Genomic DNA, 14587 nt, shown 5'->3' with positions numbered 1-14587 from the left:
TAAAAAATCAGCTCCGATAATAGGTTTTGTCACGGCAGCAATTATAAAGGGCCAGTGAAACACTCTTCGTAAACCAAGGTCTAATTTTAGCAATTGTTGGCCATAAGTCTGAATGGCAGTTCCATTTGCAGCAAAAAGTTGTAATTTCTCGGGAGAACGATTTACTCTCAGAAAATCAGGAGGAACCACAGAAACATCAGCACCTGTGTCAATCAAGAACCGCATACCGGAAGAACTATCCGAAATATACAGTCTATGTATAGCTGAATGAGTGCCGTCACCCGAGGGACCGAGTGACGGCCCCGTTAGTTTTCCGAGGAATAAGTACAGGGCATTATGCATTTATTTGCTTTATCTTGAAAACGATAATGGTACCAACACAGGCCATTAAAGTGTTTTCTATTACGACTTTGGGAGCGTCTTCTTTTTGGATTAAAATGAGGGCTTTTATCACGAGAGCGAGAACTCATTTCTAATCGGCTAAGACGGGAAGAAATGTCATGCAACATGTCGTGAACTGACTGCTGATCGGATGAAACAGCTGTAATCTTCGTACAGTTATTATCAGTTGCAATAATTCCATCAGCCATCATAGCAAGTTTATCCAAATCATCACTGGAAATAGCTAAAATTTGCTGTGCATTAACTGGAAGTCTTTGTAAAAATAAAGTTTTTAGCAATTCTTCATTTATATGACTAGGGGATTTGCTTCGCATTTCTAGTAACAATCGTGAAGGCTTTTTATCACCCAACTGCATACCGGAGATTAAACTTTTAAAACGTTCCGTTTCACTTTCTGCATATTGTTGGCAGAGTCTAGTTTTCAATGCAGTATATGGAGAACTGCTTGGTGGCTGCAAAATTATGTCGCCAACCACCGCCAATTCTTCTGGTTGTAGCGCTGACACAACATGGTGAAATTTTGTAGATTCCGCAGTTATATTCGCGAGCTTAAATTGCGAGTCTAATTGTATAAACCAAAGTTCTGGATTAGCTCGCCAAAATGCAGGCAATTTTATTGTTACTGCAGAAACAGTTCCATTGTTTGTATTTCCTGCGGCAGATGCATTTTCATTATCATTATTCATTGCGAATTATAACGTGAACAAATGTTCAAAAAATGGAGCAAAGTTCAGAGTTAAATATATAGTGCAAAATATTGAATGAAAGTTATTACAGGAAATAATCAGTCATTTCAAATAAAATTATGATAATGCATACCGATATGGAATGCTGGCACATTTGAAATTCCACGGCAAATGGTTTTGAGAAAGCAATGTTCTATCCGGGTCACCAATTTGTCGATGTATTGAATATTATTATCATCGAACATCAAACAATTAATCAAGAGGTTGAATAAATAAAAATATTAAGCCGCAGAATTAAAAAAACATAAATATATACATTTATTTACAATCAATCACCAAAATTATCAAGCGCCTTTTTTGCACCAAACTTATTCCGCTATCTTCGTTAAATTTATTATTTATCGAATTCTAAATCGAAAGTTAAAGTTATTATTTTTCTTCTTGCAACGCAACGCCTGCAAGGCTTCGCTCTATCTTTTAGCTCGATGGAAGGTTTTCCTGTCCGTTGCACACACCACCATGCTATAAACTAACTTTGTGCCAAATTTCATGAAAATTGGCCAAACGGTCTAGGCGCTGTGCGCGTCACAGAGATCCTGACAGACGGAGAGACTTTTAGCTTTATTATTAGTAAAGATAAAGAAGACTCAAGGATAATTTCAGGAAGGTGACTGACTTTTAGTGGAAAACGTTCCTGTCTTTTGCAAGATATGTTACTGGGAGAAATTCGGCACACTAGCTACCCATTATTCTCCAGGAACGTTTCTGAATTGTTTTTACAGTGTATAAAGAAGATAACGAAGAATTTCCTCTATGGTTGTATGAAATAGTTTCACATTTCTCTTTAAATAATAGTTAAATAAAGCAGCAAAACTTTGCTTACTCGCATGCAAATCCATGATTTCCAACTTGTACGCAGGTACCTTGTAAGCATGGGTTAGGCTCGCATACAGCTGTAGGAAAAAAACAAAACTTTCACAGTCAGAATATTAAAAAAAAGAAGAAAAAACAGCACAAGTTGCTTCCCAGCACAAGTTTCGCTTTTATGTTATTTCATTGCTAAATCCATGTTCCCTACACGGACTAACTTTCTACCTGCTAAAATATCGCAAAACTGTGACATAGAAATAATTTCTATTTATGCAAGGTTTGTTGAGTTGTAGCTCAAGCTATAGCTAGTAAACAGTATTAATATTGAGTAAGTGTGAAAGATACAGAAAACAGTTTTACAAAGCAGCGTACAAGAGAAACACTGTTGGATGTATTGTTCTAGTATCAGTAGGTAATTTTCGACTTTTAGGTTTTATAAAAAAGCCATATAATTAAATGATTTTTTTTAATGGAATTTTGGAGACAGCATCGATTTTTCTGAAAAAATGCGACTAACCTCAAAGATATTTTTAAACGTAGTGACATTTTGTCAAAATATTTTTCAAAAACAAAACGTATCAGATACTGATATGTTTCAGGCTATTCAGCAGAAAAATGCCATATTAAATGTATGTAATTGTAGTTTTTCTCGGCATCTTCAAAGGAAATTTTAATTCATGTGCTTAATTTAGCTCTACTAACACATTTTTATCAAAGTACTTACCAATACATCCAGATACTTTTGGATCTTCAGTATCTACTGCTTTTCGGTATCCATTTTTACACAGACATTTGTAACTGCCAAACGTATTGAGACATTCTGTATTGTTAGGACATGATGTGGAATTAAGACATTCATCAATATCTAGAAAAAATATACACAGATAAAGTATTCATGCTATTTACTGCAATCTTTATCACATGAAAACTAATTCATTAAGATCTTATATCTTGAATCATTCTTTATATTTGACAGTGCGACGGGTAGAGACAGAGGTTGCGAGAGGTATTCCATATCATGGTGGCTTTTTGTGAAAGTTTTTTAGTCTTTCTACTTTTTAAATTTAATTGAACTATGCTATGTGAAGAAAGATTTGAGTGAGGATGCTGTTTGCATTATGTCATTTCGTTGTATTTCCATTAAATTTCTTAGATGAAAAAACATCGCTGTACGATCCGAAATAAGTTAAACTATTGCGTAACACTTTTCTGTAAGAATATTCTTGTATAAAAAAAAATCTTTGCTTTAATGAGAACTCGTGAGACTGCATTCAGGGTACTGGAAAACCATATTTTTCTCTAACTGATGCATAAATAGTGTCACTTCAATAGTTGATATATTACCGCGTAAGAGCATATTCTGGTCGTCAAAGCACACAAGTGATTTGAACTGCTGATCAATTACGAAAGCTAACCAGTTTTCTGGTGAAAATTGCATGGAGGTCATGTGCTTTGCCGTTGGATGGACATTTTCAATCATATTGGTAATTTTCGTTATCGTAATTACTTAACATTACGTAATAATTTGTAAGCGGTTCCGATTCGTAAATCACATCTGCCTCGTTCAGCCATGAAATTTATTTATTCACTTCATCATCAATTGACTTCATAACTATTGTTATTGAATTTGGTTTATTTTTTCATTGTCAACGGTCATTTTGGGATGATTGGGAGAATGCAAATTTTTGTACCCAACTTTATCCACCTTTTTGAATTCTTCTGTTTTGACTAAAAATTATTGATATTATGTACTAATTTGTCTTCCCTCATGAAGTAAAGTTGTTACAGTTGTTGAAATTCCAAAAACTTAGAATTTTTCCATTAAAACGTAACCCTAAGTCAGAAACATACGTTAGTTATATTTACTAATTTTCCTCTACAACGTTAGTCCATTTCAATCATTCTTTGATATCAAGACTCGATAATTATATTGCCCGGAGCATATAAGCATTCAAATCTCAGGCACGAGTTTTTTCCTTCACATTCCCTGCCTCGGCAAGTAAATAATTAACTAAGTAATATTTTTTATACTAAAAAATAGTAAGGTCATAAAAATTTTTGAAAGGAAGTTTGTGGCGGACAGGCGTCCAGGAGACCCCACAGCACCTACAGCCTTAAAATTTTGTGCAAAATTACTTTGAATCCCGGCGGTTTGCACCTGAGGTTTTGTTTTTTTAAATTAGAATTACTTTTTTTGTAATTAATTTTTATGCTCAAATTTAGCGTAATTTGTTTATAATTGCTTATTAAAAAGGTAGAAAATTACTTGCACGTATTAATATTATAAATCGTTGGAAAGGTTAGAACTTTCCGCGTTCTATGCGATTTGTTTCAATGCTCTTACTGAAATACGACGGAAGTTACTTGCGTTTTTAGCTCGAAAATTTTTAGGTTTAGCTAAAATTTAGGCACTACTGTTTTCATTAAATCTATCCGTGAAAAACGAAGGAATTGTCCCATAGTTTTCTTTTTGACACCACTGGAAAAAGCGGCTTTTTTTACTCCAGATCTAACTCGACTTTTGGTCGAAAAACTTAACTTCTATCTCTAAAGGGTAAAAAGTTACAAGCCGTTAAATATCAAGTTCGAATATTTTCATCTCTGTTAAAATTATTGATGTTTTATTTGGCGTTGCCATAGTTACGTCTTTTCGATTCGCATGTTTCTTCTTTCTTATTCAAAAAGTTTAAGGATTTAAGGGTTTCGATTTTAACGGAAAATCTTAAGCTGAACTCAATTCAAGCCCTGAGCTAAATAGCAAAATATATTACTAGAGACCACGAATATGAAAACGACTTTTTAAACGTTCTAAACTGCAGTTTTGCAATGCTCAGGAGCCTCTTAGACCTTATCGCTTTGAAAGTTGGTACGAATTATTTTGAAACCCGTGAAAGGGGTGCTTATTGTTCCAAAAGGAACTCGTAACGCGTTTTTGGTCTGTTTCTTTTTAATTGACGATTTAAATTTTTGTGAATCAAATAAGATTGCGAAGCAATATTCGGGGGTTCTTGAGCTTTAGCGAGCAGGGGGCAGAGCCCCCTAGTATTTCAGAAATAAATACATTCTGCTTCATTGCAAAAAACGTCATTACACGTGCACTGCGACCTGTTTAGTGCATAAACAATTTTTCGTTCTTTATGCATATAATTGAGTGCTTATACACATTCAGAAACAGTCATTATAGCGAGCTGACGCCTCCGAGTTGACAAGGTTGTGTGCGTAACATTTACGTACTCAAAAAGAAATTAAATAAACAAAGTTGATGCTGATATAATGTATTTTAGGCCAACTCTTAAACGATACATTGGAACTAATTACCTTTTTTATTATATTTCATCAATATTCAATAAGATGTTTGGGTATGTAAAATTACTATCCGGCCATTCGTTTGTTAGACCATTAACTTTTTAAGATTTTTTAAGCTGTGTGATTCAAACTACTTTTATATTCAGTCAGCTGGCGGTGTATTTCAAGTAAACTACTTTTATATTGATCATTGGCATTATATTAAAATATTTTAATGTTCTATTGATATTTAATTGAGCCATTTAAAATTTCATACGTATATTATTCTGTTATTAACATTGTAAAATAGTTCATATTTTTTATTAATACTACATACCAAGACATTTCTGTATGAATGTTTCCGAGTTTGTGGTCGGATTGTAGCTTCCCATGGAGTAGAATCCCTCAGCACAGGTACATTGGAAACTTTTAGAGTCCAAAGAGCTTGAACAAATGGTGGTGTCTCCACATAACGCTTGTTTTACAATGGGCATACAAGGATCGGTTTTCTGGAATACTTCTATAAATACAAAGAATTCATCATTAGTACTAGAGCATTTTCTTTGTTATTAATTTCGTCAAATACACATGCAAAAATTTAATTCCGTTTTGTGATCACTTTTCCCATAGATTTTCTTTGTGCATCGATAAAAGTGTTTAAAGGCGCTTTCTTTAATTATTTTAACATTTCAATATAAATGCGTGATTCTTAAATAATACATAGATTATACTTCTTTGAAGAACGGCTTCCATGGTTTAAGTAGTAAAATTTTTAAAAATCATGTCCGATGGCGATTGGAAGCTCATGGTGAACTAAAATTTCATTGAGGCTGTTGGAAGTTTGTGTAATAGGTTTGCTGAACGATATCCTGTTGGCTCTAGCTGCTGCTGTTCAGAGAAGTGTACATTATGCTCGAAGCACACATATCCTCAGTTGAGTTACATAAATGTCATTTTACACTGTAAAAACGATTCAGAAACGTTACTGGGAAATAATGGGCTGCTGATGTGCCCAATTTCTGCCAGTAACATGTCTTGAAAAAACCAGGATTTTTTCCCCACTAAAATTCAGATTTATTCCTGAAATTATCTTGGAAGCTTCCTGAAAAATTCAGAATTCTTTCCATTTAACGTCAGTCGTGTCTCTGAAAATTTAGAGTAAATTTACGTAGGTATAATATCATAGCACCTTCCTGATTTATCAGCACAGTTCCAAATGCAATATTGCACGCATGGCCAAAGATAAGATACAAATGCGAGAAAGTATCAAGAATTTTACTCTCCTGCAATTCTTGCAAAGCCACGTTGTCCACGGGCTTAATCACTCCCTTTGGGAGCTTAATTAGCCTGGACGGGCCGCAGTCGAATTGAAGCTAATGCTCTTTATAAATACGCACTGTTAATCTTTAAACTAGGAACTAAAAATATTTTTCATACTAGTGAGAAGTCTGTTTTCGTTCAACTTGTAGCAATTCAGAAAATTTTTTGACAATGATACTTGGTTTCTCCAAGAGGTGGATAAAAACTGTTGAAATCCTGAGTGTTTTTACACGGAAATTCTCAGTAACATTTCGAAATTCTTTTACAGTGTACTTATTCAAACGTTTTGACAATGAAACGAAATCGCAACCAGTAGCGGCTAAAAAGGTCAAGAGAGTATTACGTTAAAGATAACCGCTGCAAGGGAAAAATAAATAAATCTCGAAAATAACCTTCATTCAAAAAAAAAAAGTGTATTGCATATAATATGTGCTTGTTATTTATGGTAGGTCGTTGTTAACGGATTTAATTAATGCAAATACAGTAATCAATTCAGAAGCAATCATTATTACTGCGATTTGTTCATAATTTCTTAAATAAATTATTTTAGGTTCCTTTTAGAGAGGTAAGTTTGGTTTTTATTTATTTAGCTATGGTAAATTCTTTAGCACTGGTTTAAGGGCGGTAATTTTCTGCTTAAATGTTTGCTGAGTTTTAATTTAATTTTATTAAATTGTTCGTTATTAAACAAAATTTTTCTCGTTAAAATAGCAAATGGTATTGTTAGTATATATTTTTACAAAGTTAAAATGTTTTTTTTTCTAATAAGATATGTATAGAACTTATATTGTTTTTTTAGGCTGAGCATATGTTTTTTATAGTATTATTTTTTTAATCCAAACTTCGATCTTTCCGGCATGCCGGCATGCCGGAAAGGACCAGGCGAGTGCTAATCAAAATCTGGTGACCCCGAATTTCGCGGTATGCCGGATAATGCAAGGTAATACGATAATAGTTTTGACATTTTTTCAAACTTTTGATTTTATTTAGATAAAAAGAGAAATTTTTATTATGAACGTTTTCTTCTATATGATTTTAAAGTGACTAATGTAAAGGATAAATAAGAAATCAGTAATTCAATTTAATACTAATATTTTTAAATTAGCAACAAGATTTTATCTATGTTTCCTATAACATACCGTTCAAGAAATTTGAATTTCTTAAAGAATTCTGAAACATAATTTTTCGATGAGAAATGCAAAAAGTTTTTAAACATTAGTAACAGTGAATAACAAATAAGAGATTTATAATTTCCTCCGATACACGTTTTTGGAATTGTATTATTTTTCTTACTTTCTTCGAGTTTTCGTTCTAAAACAAGATTAGGTTTAATCCAGCAATGAGTGTCGTCTAAGGCAGTACAAATGGATGGTGCTGTGATCAGATTCACCTGTTCTTTTGCAAAAGTGTCCCCGAATTGCAGTTCTACCGCACAAAATAAACTATTGGAGTTTTCTCTGTAACAAAAGAGGAAAAAATAAGCACATTAAAAAATAAGATAGCTAATGACAATTTTAATAATAAAAGCTATTATTTAAAATAAATAAAAGTTTTACAGTCTGATGCATTATGCTAATTTTAATAAATGAAGTTTTTTCTCTTAAGTTGTGAGACTCTCATTTCAGTTATAAAAATTTCGTATGTGATGTTTTTATATTAATACTAACTGTGTCGCCCGGATTTGCACGGTCTACCTCGAAAATAAAAGTTATGTCAAGTGACGCGTGTTCAACATTCAGGTTTGAACAGAAAAAAAAAAGAATCAGTAAAATTTTCCGGCAGATTGCGGAAAAATAACCTAAAAGTAAACATTTTAAATCCCTCCATTACAGGAAAAAGCCTTTAAAACAAAAGCAAGAATTTTATTTGTTCATATTCGAGAAAAAATGGCAACAGATCTTTCGTCTCAATGATTTTCTTCGCGCTATAAATTTTCATAAAAGCATTGTTGCGGAAAGTTGAGAGGAAGCACTGAATAATAATTTGCATGGAGGAAAGTCATCGAAAAATAGAGATTTTATGTCGAAATCCAAGTTTCATAATTAATAGTTTTTAATTGATATCTCCGCTATATATTATAGGAAGATTATGTTTAATAGCCTAACATAAAAGCGAAAAGATTACGAATCCATCGATACCTGGTTCGAGGGTCAGTTCACTTTCGTTCGGGAGAAGAAACTTGGACATACATACATACATAGCTCAGTTTTTAATAGTATAAGATAAAACTAGAAGCATGGAAAGATAAAAGCCTCTAACCAATCACGTGAAAGTTTTTATTCTTCTGAATCGAAATGTTAACAATAACAGTAGCACTAATTAGGATTTTCAATATCCGTTTTATTAGTTCTAATGAAATTTTCATCCTTAGAAGTAGCCTTGCTCATAATCAAGGATACTCGCACATAATATATTTATTGCAGTATAATTTTAATATTTTTAAGTAGAAGCTACCGATCAACTCTCGACACTGAAACATTTCTCCTGATATAGCAGTCTTTAAAAAGCCATAAAGCCATTGGCCTGAATTTTTGCTTTTGATTTTTATAGTAGGAGAACACAGAAAACTTTTTGTAAAGTGCAACTGCTATTTTTAAACTGTTCTAAGGCTAATACATTTTAGATTTGCTTAAAAAGGCATATAATGAGAAGAAATTCGAATCAACTTCTAATACTACAGGCATAAAAATCATTAAAATATGTAATATACAGGGTGAGTTCGTTCGAATCTGCCATACGTAAGGGGGTGATAGAAGCGCTTAAGCGGAGTATGGAACCACTCCATATTGTGTCCAATTCTTAACCGTAACCGAAGTACGATGGATATAAGGAAAATGAGTAAAAACAAAAAACAAAATTCGGAGAAAACGACCGATTTCTGAGATTCCTGTAGGACCTACAAGGAAAATAAGTACATGTTTTGAAAAGAGCAGATTAAATCCTACAAAATGACACCTTTTCCATAAATATAGTAGCATTTTACGGCGAGGTACAAGCTTTGAAACGTTTGACACACTCAGAATTGAAATGGCGCCGAAGTTTTCAAGCGACATTTTCAAAAACAACCGTATGATCTACAATCGATCCAATCTACCAAAAACTGGCCCATTTTACTACCTTTTATACGATACAACAACAAATCATTTTGGGCTTTAACTTCAGCAGAAATTCGGGCTTTTGTTTGAAACAGTGTAAAAATCTGCATTCGTTGAAAAAGAAAAACCAGCGAAGAGTCGCACTTTTGTGTTTTTAATTTTTTGTTTTACGAAAGCTTGCTGCTTTCTTTGTTTAAGAAAATGATATTTTTGTACCAAAATTATAATATTTACATTTTATTACCGTGCTTTCAACAAAGGAAAATTCATTAATAAAAAAGTTACACTAACATCAATGAGTACGTTTGATCAATCTTCAAAATGTACAATAGATGCTGAAATTGGTCGCCGCCACACCTGATGCATGCTTTCGCCTTTTTGCGAACTGAACTGCGCGGACTTCTTTAGGGAATTCTAATAAGAAGTATACAAAACAGAAGTAACCAGTTTGCAGGAGTTGCGCAACCGGTTTGAGGGAGTAGCAGTAAAACTAAGAAATGATATTTCACTAGAAGCAACGATTGTTTTGGTAGATTTGGCAAATTGTAGCTCATACAATTGTTTTTGAAAATGTCGCTTGAAAACTTTGGCACCATTTCAATTCTGAGTGTGTCCAACGCTTCAAAGCTTGTAGCTCGGTGTAAAATACGACTATTTCAATAGAAAAAGGTGTCATTTTGTAGGATTTAATCTGTTCTTTCCAAATATGCACTTTTATTTATTTATTTATTTATTTATTTATTTTGTAGGTTCTTCGGAATCTAAAAAATCGGTCGTTTTCTCAGAATTTTGTTTTTTTTTTACTCAGTTTCATTATATCTGCCATAACTCGGTTACGGTTAAGGATTGGACACGATAATGTGTGATTCTATACTCCGCTTGAGCTCTTCTATTACCACCTTTCGTCTGGCAGATTCGATCGAACTCACCCTGTATACCGATAGCCCCGTTATCTTATCCAGATAATGCAGTTTCATCATTGCTTGGTCTCATCGATCTTGAACAGGAAACAACTGATTTAGAGACTGATGTCATTCCATTAATGCTGACACTGCCAACAAACTGGTAGAAAAAGTAAATTTTGTCTCACCAGCGGGAGTCCGCAGACATGGTGCGGTTCAACTCGTAAATTGAATACTTGCTTCTCACGTCTATTCTTCTATTATTAGATATTAAATAAAAAACCCTTCAAAATTAACTAAAAGCTCTTTTTTATTAGTAAGCAATGGTGAACTATGGAGAAAACAAATAAGTAAAATCAGGTGGAATCGATAACACTCTTTTGTACGTCCACTATTGTCTGGTACACTGTAAAAACGATTCAGGAACGTTCCTGGAAAATAATGGGCAGCTAATGTGCCCAATTTCTGCCCGTAACAGATCTCACAAAAACCAGGAACGTTTTCCGCTAAAATTCAGTAACCTTCTTTAAATTATCCCTGAAGCTTCGAGAAATATTCAGAGATATTCCCATTTAAAGCCAGTGGAAAAACGTCTCTGGAACGTTTGAATAAACTTATGAAGGTTTAATATAACAGCTAGGCACCTTTTTGATTTATCAGGGAAGTTTTACAAGCAGTATTGCAAACATGGCCAAAGTTAAGATAGAATTGCAAGTAAAAACCGAGAATATTACTTGCTTGCAATTCTTACAAAGCTACGCAGTTCATGGACTTATTCCTTTCTATTGGGAGCATCATCAGCCTGGACGGTCGTAATCAAACTGAAGCCGATACACTTTTAAATACGCTCAGAGAATCTTCGAGTTGGGAGCTAAAAATATTTTTCGCACTAGTGAGAAACCTGCATCCGTGCGACTTGTAGCAATTCAGGAAACTTTTTGATCAATAATACTTGATTTTTCCAGGAAATGTATAAAAACGGCTAAAATCTCGACACGTTACACGAAAATACTCAGTAACGTTTCGGATTTTTTTTTACAGTAAAGCTGTTTCTGGATATCTGCTTGTCATAAGTTAGGCGTTCTGATGAAAATAAAGTCACTATTTAGCTCATTTTTGCTCTATTACATAAAAAGTGGGGGTAGGTCTTATTGGTCTACATGACCTTATTTGGATTATTATTATTACTCACTTCATGTTCATATGATTTTTTACACTAAAAAACATGTACGTGTTTCTTTTATTTTAAGCTACTTTGACTTTTCACCAACTGTAGTTGTTATTTTTTTCGTCAAATAGGAATTACTTTATAGGAATTTTTATTTCTTTTTTAAATTTTTTTCTGTCGTATAAGAAAGTAAGTTGTTATTCACAAGCTATGTGTTCCTATGGGTTTTTACGATTCATGCTTCAAAGTTTTTCATTGGTTGTTTTATTAGTACTTTAATTTATACTGTAAAATGTCTTGAGCTGTAATTCAATTTTGTCTTATTAAACAAATTCTGTGTACTGTTGACGTGAAATGACAATGGATGCCCAGCGTCAGCGCCATCTAGTGGGGCCATGGACAATGATACGAAACTAATACTCGCAGTTAATTATTTTCTGAAGTTTCAGTTAAAGTATCAACGTAGATTACGGTTATATGATGTTGAAATTTCAATTTGATAACGTTCACTGCAAACTCCCTTAAATTACTTTTTTATTGTAACAAATGCTAATTAGCATGCAACACAAAAAGAGGATGAAGAATATGATGCGTGTATGTTTTACAAATATATTTTTTTTCAATTTGGGTTTGTTTATTTTTTTTACAATGTTTAGTAGAAGAAAGTTCTTACTTGCAATCTAAAAGCTTGGCATCTCGAAAGTCTGCATATACGCCTTGGAGCTGAAAAATTATAAGACACATGAAAACACCCAGATTGAATAAAAACAGCATAGGACATGATATTTTAAAAATTAGGTTATCAATATATAATTATTATCCTTGTATAAGTTAAAAAATTTATAACGTGTAGTAAAGCGTAAGTTTTCTGTGTAAACATATTTGATTATTAAATTACAAGATGTGCAGAAAAAAAAAAACAGGATCATCACGATTTTAAGTTAATACAAACATTGATCAAAACCAAATGTTCACATTCGTTATACTAAGATGACTTTTTAAAACAAATGGAGTTTAGTTCAGTCAGGGTAAGCTAAAAAAATACTTGGTTATGCAACCATATATGATTTTCCGAAATCATACCACTGCTAACCTGACCTCTAAGATAACATAATTTAAAGTAAACCATGTATTTATTGTCCGTTTCTGGAAGGACAAAAAGTAGATACGAAGTGTTTTATTGATGCTCTGAGACTTGGCGGTTTAAAAAAATAGGATGTTACAATATTTTGGTTTTTTGATTTTGAAGTCAAAATGTTTTTTTTGTTAACAACAAACAGTGCAGCAGGTAGCTGACTTAATGGTAAAGAACATACACTAGATTTCTATTTTCAGAGCTCAAAAAAGCAGCTCTATTAATAGACTTCGTTGGCATTTTAAATAGAGTAGCTATAAACATTTCGAACCCAGTATGGTTTTTGGCAAAGTGTAGTTCACGGAACAACAGATTTTTTTACTGTTTTATTACTTATTTATAGTATTAATAGCGGGTTTATATTATGTTCTTTTTTTCTCATTTTTCTTTTTAAATCAAATAAGGTTTTGTCATAAAAAATCATGAGTTGGAAATGTGTACCCATTCAATGGATCATACCTGGACCAGTACCTTAACTTGGTATATTTTGACGAATTCTGTTTTCTCTGCTTGTACAGTTACATAAGCTATACACCACTAAGAAATTAATGCTGTGAAACAATAAATGAATACATAAGTTATCGTATAACGTTACGTGAAGTACGCTGAGATGCTTCAGCTTAATGTGAGCATTTAGGAAATTTGGACAAAAAATGTGTTTTTAAAGTTTTGAAATAACTTTTGTTACCAACGTTAACTGAGTGCATTAGTTTGAGTTTTTGTCATATTTCTTGACTCTGTACTTCAGCAAATTCATAAACGCTTAACTAATTCAGTTTAACTTATTTATTCTTTAATTAAGGAATTCGTAAATACGATTTAAACTTCAGACAGTATTCCAAGTTAAGGTGCAAAGCAGGAAACGCACTTGCGATGAATATTAAGTTTGAATTGTTGACTTGTATTGAGAAAAAAATAATGCAGTGTTGCGCAAACTTAGTGCAATAAGCAGATGTTTTAGATTTCCGAAGAAAGAATTTTTATTCGTTTCACGTTATACATTCCGTTGCAGCTTGATCCCTTTATCTCTCCTGTATCGTCACTGAAGCATCACTGTCTTCTCTCTGTCTTCACAGTCTGATAAGAAGAGACAAGACAGAACTCAAACATTATTTTAAACTTTCACACAAAATGAAAAAAATATATCTCACCGATTCTTCCAAATCAACAGCAAGTTTTACATAATCAATCGCTTCATTTATTTTCTTGGCGAAATATTTTTCAGCAGTTTTATACCTGTCTTTCTTTATGGTCAAATTCCCAATAAAGGAGTTTTGATCTGAAAATCAATACATATTGATATAACTTTTAAGACATTAAAAATAAAATAGCAATTAAATATTAGAATATTAGGCGTAGATTTCACTGTAGATCGGAGATCTAGCACGTAAATGATAGCGTGTTAGGCAAATGAAAATTTACCATTTTGACAAATTGTCCAAAATAGTTCTACTGTGCAATATTTACATAACAATTAAGGGGTTACGGACCCTTGCTTGATTTACAAATTAGTCAGCCTTGTGGAACATATTTTTTCACTTCGCATAAAATTAGAATTCATAAACATACATAGGATAGAAACATATGCATGGAATATACTATTTAAAAGCCTTTTTGGTTCCTAAGCAAAGCCTATTTAGTTAATTTTTAAAAGAAATCCTGAATCTATGAAAAAATCAGCTTTTTGTGAATAAAATGCTCCAATTTCCAAAATTTCAGAATTT

General features: G+C 32.8%; 1 protein-coding gene across 2 annotated transcripts in view; it reads right to left on the bottom strand.

Annotated features, from left to right (window-relative positions):
• The window catches only part of LOC129227800 (neurogenic locus notch homolog protein 1-like), a gene marked incomplete at its 5' end in the record, with an annotated part of 35859 nt that extends 21717 nt beyond the window's left edge, over window positions 1-14142 (bottom strand). For both annotated transcript variants that reach the window (XM_054862411.1, XM_054862412.1), the window contains 6 exon segments: window positions 1972-2041; window positions 2683-2823; window positions 5581-5763; window positions 7857-8020; window positions 12402-12451; window positions 14015-14142. In XM_054862411.1, the coding sequence (XP_054718386.1) occupies window positions 1972-2041; window positions 2683-2823; window positions 5581-5763; window positions 7857-8020; window positions 12402-12451; window positions 14015-14142 (736 nt within the window).
• Window positions 14143-14587: the final 445 nt, after the last annotated feature.

Source organism: Uloborus diversus, chromosome 8 (assembly GCF_026930045.1).
Source record: "Uloborus diversus isolate 005 chromosome 8, Udiv.v.3.1, whole genome shotgun sequence".
In the NCBI taxonomy this organism is placed as follows: Eukaryota; Metazoa; Arthropoda; class Arachnida; order Araneae; family Uloboridae; genus Uloborus; species Uloborus diversus.
Note: the sequence above shows the minus strand (reverse complement) of the source record. Positions and strands in the feature narration are given on the sequence as shown.